A 5,745-nucleotide genomic window follows, 5' to 3' on the forward strand; every position below is an offset into this window, starting at 1 on the left:
CTCTGATCTTCTGAATACCTTAGCACATCCTACAAATTTTGCTGATTGTAGGGAGAATTCTGATATAGGGCCTTACTGGTTTACTATACTAGATCTTTTTTGCTGCAACCAAGTATAGCATGCTAGATGCTACACACCCATAGCTGATGTCACAGCTTGTCCCACTTGCCAGCCCACGACGATAAGTGGAAAATTGTGGCAACTGCTGCAAACTGTAATTACCAAAAAAGTGTGGTCCTGAGCTAATGAGACCCCCTGGTACCATGTCATTTGTTCCAGCGTACATAGAAAACTGACAGGTGTAAGGCTATGAACTGGATACATGGCTAACTATAAGGGTTCCCAAGACATGAGGTATGACGGTATTCAACTACAATGACCCAATAAAAAATCTGCAGACGATGAAGTGTAGTGTGAAGCAAAAAAAGAGAGAGAACAGTAATTAGAGAAAAGTGATATGCAATGCAGCAAGGGGAAAGTGAAATGAGATATGCATGGGCAAAAGTAACAGATGACCTAAAGGCAATCAAAGAAAGGGTGATCCTATCCATTTGTGACATAAGGGAAAAGGAGAGGAAACTGCACACACATTCCCATCATTGCATCTTATAAAGGTGTATAGTTTATCAATATTGCTTTACAACATGTAAGTCATGCATGTGAATTTCTTGGTGATTTTCCTTGTTTGCCTTCATTTATATTCCATTTACAAGTAACACAATCACTAACTATTCATCCCTCTTTGTCCAAAGTATCAAAGCAAGGATATATATAGCATGGTCATTTTCTCTTGTCCTTCTCTTGACTGTATGAACTACTTAATTCCACTCAAAGTTATGCATTATACTTTGAAATGGGTCAGGTACCACGAAATAAATAACTCAGCTAAACATGGCAAAGGAAGTGGAAACAATTAGCGCGGGAGAAATTCTAGAGATACTGACATGGGAAAAATACCCTTCAGAATTTCAAAAGCACGAGTTGACTCTAACTATCGTGGTCCTACAAGAAATCTTATATGAAAAACGCATTCCACAGGGCTGATAAAAGCTGACAAAAAAATTAATGTGAGGCGGATTAAACCTTTCAAAAGAGATATTAATGTTACACACATTTTTGCATTACTTTAATTAAATTGTAAAGTACCTTCGTGTTAACCATGAACAAACAATATAGGAAGCTACAAATGACCCAAGATGAGATTCTCCTTGATATTAAGTATCAATTTAGGTAAATAAGCCTATCTTTTGAATTTAGAATAAACCACTCAAAAGAGATACTAATGTTACACACATTTTTGCAATAGCTTAATCAAATTGTAAAGTACCCTCGTGTTAACCATGGATAATAAACAGTATAGGAAGCTACAAATGACCCAAGATGAGATTCTCCTTGATATTAAGTATCAATTTAGGTAAATAAGCCTATCTTTTGAATTTAGCACAAATAAGAAAGTATAGAACACAATGTTACCATGCTTGCTGTATAACCATGATATTACTAAAAAAACAGCTTCCACAGAAACTCCCGTATTAAATAGGAAAAAAAACAAAATGCAATTAATTCCATATGCAACTATCTTTTTAATCACGTAGTAAAACTATAACGGTTGCATAAGAGATACTACTAAAGCTTGATTACATATACATCGTAAGTGTTTCAATTCAGCCACATGGTACAAACAAATAACCAGCGAACAAGATGATCCATAAAAGGAAGTGTCGTAAAAATATAATTATCAGCATTACCTTGCATTTTTGTTTTCCTTAATAGACAGCAGATTGCTGTGAATTCACTATTTATCTCATGTGCTAACTCTAGACAACTACAAATGCTAATTTTGAGCTAGTAGTACTTTGTTGCCCTAATGTTCTTCACCGAGTAGAACATCAAGAAATCCCGTCCTTGTACAATTGCTTACACAAGCATAAGAACTGAAATGTACTACTTCTGTCAAAAACACATGTCGTGTTGGACATTGGCACGGTGTCACGGTCTCTAACATGGCATTTTGACCATCAATTTCTCTGAAAATATGTTGTTCTAAATGATAGTTCGATGTAGTACCATCAATTTGATGTTGCCAATTTCAGTAATTATTTCAACATTGATCGTTAAACCTATTTTTTTTACTAGCCCAGATCCTAACTAACATGTATTTTGACAAGGAGGTAGAAAGAAACAACTACAGATGGCATCAACAACAATGGATGCAGTGTGTAGCAGCAGAGAATTTCATTTATCTTTCGAGAGCTCAAGAATTTGATTCACAGTTCAATATTTTCGTATACCAATGTGCTTTTCTCAAATCGCAGTATAGTTTATTTTTCATCCACAATTTTAAGAGCAGCGGGAAACCATTACAATTTCCAACAAAAGATCAACAGTTTTAATTGCTGAGTGACTGAAATAACTTAGTACTGAACTACTAGTTACCAAGGAATGTCTAATGTCTATACTAGTTTTGTTCCATACCATGCACTAGTGTAGTAAATCACTTCATCCAGCACCTCATGAATTAATAATCAATCAGCACAAACAATCAAAAATCATGGAGTTCAGGAAAGCAGGAGGGCGAACCTTTGTGTGCATCAGGCGCGTCATGATACACGGGCTCATCCTCAGGCACAGTGTGCAGCTCATCTGTCGCCGCTGCTGCCTCCCCGGGGACACCTGCAGCATCATCTGGGTAGCGCACAACCACAACCGGGCAGACACAGTGATGCACACAGTAATCACTAACACTCCCGAGCCTCCCCTTGCCGCCCTTGCGCGAGGCCCCGAATCCGCGGCTCCCCATGATCATGGCGGACAGGCCAAGGCGCTCGGCCTCGAGGCAGAGGCGCTCCTTCATGTCGTGGTCCTTGACGACGTGGATCTTAAAGGGGATCTGCGCGGCGACGAGCGGCTGCGCCAGGTCCTGCGACTTGGTGGAGGTGAAGGCGTCGAAGTCCTCCTCCCGCTTCTTCTGCAGCTCCTCCGCGGAGGCGGCGGCGGGGTCGGAGCCCTCGGCGGCGGCGGCGACGGCGGCATCGTCCGCGTCGTCGTCGGAGACGGAGACGGGGATGGATCCCCAGTCGGCGCCGTAGAGGACGGAGGTGGGGCGGACGTGGAGGAGCACGACGGCGTCGCCGGGGCGCAGGTAGTTCTGCACGGCCCACCGCACGGCGAAGGCGGACTCGTCGGAGAGGTCGACGGCGATGGCGATGCGGCGGTGGGAGGAGGCGTCCTTGCCGGCCAGCGAGGAGAAGAAGTAGCGCGGGGAGGAGGGCTGGATCGTGGCCGCCTGCCCCGCCGCGAGCCGCACCGGCGGCAGCGCCGGGGCCGGCGCGTCGCCGCCGGCCGACGGGGAGGAGGAGTTGGCCGCCATGGGGAGCTAGCTGGCTAGGGTTTTTGCGCTGACCCTTCTCGCCGGGTTCTCTCGGGTTTATTCCGGAATTTCTCGGTGGTGGATTTGATCCGGGGTGATGCTGATTGGGGGTTTTGGTTTTGAAATGGATGAATCGAGAGTAGGCTGGGAGGAAGGAATGGTCGTGTTGCCCTTTGTGCTTGCAACTGAGCTGTGTGATTGGGGGAGGGGGGACTGGATTTGCCTTGCCTTGTCGTACACGCAGCGCTGCCCGATGTTGTCGCTTTTTGTTCCGCTTTTCTTTAATCTTTCTTGAGTTTCCCCAAATCTTTCACTTTTTATAGTAGTACAAATCGCGGAGTAGATAGTAAACACGCACATACATTTGCCCTTATGACACACGCACATCTCTCTATACGACTATAAGCATCTCTGAGATACACCTCATATTCAACGGAAACATCTCTTTTCACTAAAAAAATATTGTTCGAAAGCGATTAGTGACCAACCAAGCAACGTTTCATAGTTAACGGGAATGTCTCCTCCCACAAAACAAACAACATAAAATAAATTAAAATAAATTCAAAAAAATGCGACCATGAGGGACCATCTTCGCTAATCCTCCACCTATTGTGCAGGTAGTATTTGACTAATCTTTTCAAAACCATTTGCTTATTTTCCAAAGCAGCTGCAAAGCTCCTATCAGAATCTAGAAGGTCGCAACTGGTAGCATTATTTGCTTTTTTTTTTGAAACGGAATTATTTGCTTATTTCATAGTACAAGTGGACTATACTAGCAGATCAGAGCTTCTTACAAAAGAAAAGGATTATTTACATATTATTATGTGCATGATAATCATCACAGAGTTAGTGGGGTGCCAGTCCGATCGAGTATACCGCTGATTTTGGTCAAGAAACGCAGAACGCACTGACCGTTTCCCCTCCGTCTATTCTGGTTGCTGCCAGTTCATGAACCTACATACCTACTCCCTCCGTTCAGAATTACTTGTCTCAGAAATGGATGTATCTAAAACTTTCTCCGTTCGGAATTACTTGTCTCATTTAGAACTAAAATACATCTAAATACATCCATTTCTGCAACAAGTAATTCTGAATGGAGTGAGTACATCCATTCCGTGTACGCGTTCGCTGAACGGGATAGCACTGGATGGGGCCGTTGACTGCCACCTCTCCGCACAAGATAGCTACCGGGGGGGCTCGATCTGGAACGTCACATCAGCGTCGGTTGCCCGCCGTTTGTTGTGTTGCGCGAGCTGTGCGCTTTACCAAAGCCCACGCGAACGGTTTTTGGTGCCTGCTGGCTTCTCCGGTCGTCCTCTTGGTTCCCGGCAGCTTCCTGCAAGGTTCAGCCCATTTTGTTCATAAAATACTAGAAATAAAAAACTTGTATAAAATGCGATGTCATGTATCTCGAATCATATAATAAATCCTATGCATAGAAATAGAAAGAAAAGTCCTTTGGTTCAGATCGTAGAAATATTTTCCTTCAATCTAGACAAACGTTTAGTTTCCTTCGAAAATATGAAAGATAAGAATAATTCATGTGTAGGAATAAGGCTCTATTATTCCTACAAACCAAAGGACTTTATAGAATTTTTTTCCTATAGAAATCATATCCTATAAATTTTCTACAAAAGTCTTACAAATGAAAGGAGGCCTCAGTGGGATACTCTTTCGAAGTCAAAAGAGTAATTCCCACTTAGGAATTAGCATGCGAAGTTAAAAGAGCAATCTTCACTTGGGAATTGACATGAGATGATGGTCTCTTTGACTCAGGGCCTTAGATTCAAAGGATTTTCGTGGAGAATTGGAATTCTTGATAATATTTTCTACATCGGTTATTTGATTTATATGATTGAATCCTATATGTTTTTTCTTGTTCGGTCGGACGGTCTGACATGTCAGAGTATATGCAAAGGCTTCTGCGTCAGAGGTTTCAACGTATGTCAGAATATACGACCCGTTCCAGAGAGTAAAACATTAAGCCGGACTCGTGTCAGATAGTCCAACTTCCCTTGGAATATCCGACCAATAACAAAGATCTTGCAACACAAAACAAAACACATGCATAACTTTCACATATGAACGCCATTTTCGATGGTCTTGGGCTTGTTTTGAAGTTAACAACAAACTCAAGATCCTTAATGGAGAACAAACTGAGACCAAACAAAATGGAGGATGTAAGAGCATCTTTAAGAAAATCCCCATAAAATCTCTCCCTATAAGTGGTTATACGAGGTATCTGAATAATTTAGAAGAGGTTTGCATGTGCTTTAGCAGAATCTCTGTACATCTTCCCCTTTAATATATTTTTATTTCTCTTTAAACTAGCATACAAAGTAAATGAAGAATTGCATTTGGGCCCCTCAAAATTA

The 5,745-nt window shown here is 42.2% G+C and overlaps 1 protein-coding gene across 1 annotated transcript in view; it reads right to left on the reverse strand.

Annotated features, from left to right (window-relative positions):
* LOC123062260 (universal stress protein PHOS32) overlaps positions 1 to 3,589 on the reverse strand; it is a 5,112-nt gene extending 1,523 nt beyond the window's left edge. The window contains exon 1 of the mRNA XM_044485707.1: positions 2,581 to 3,589. Within this exon, the coding sequence (XP_044341642.1) occupies positions 2,581 to 3,370 (790 nt within the window). The 5' untranslated portion in view covers positions 3,371 to 3,589. The remainder of the gene's footprint in view (positions 1 to 2,580) is intronic.
* Between the last annotated feature and the right edge of the window lie 2,156 nt (positions 3,590 to 5,745).

Source organism: Triticum aestivum, chromosome 3A (genome assembly GCF_018294505.1).
Source record: "Triticum aestivum cultivar Chinese Spring chromosome 3A, IWGSC CS RefSeq v2.1, whole genome shotgun sequence".
In the NCBI taxonomy this organism is placed as follows: Eukaryota; Viridiplantae; Streptophyta; class Magnoliopsida; order Poales; family Poaceae; genus Triticum; species Triticum aestivum.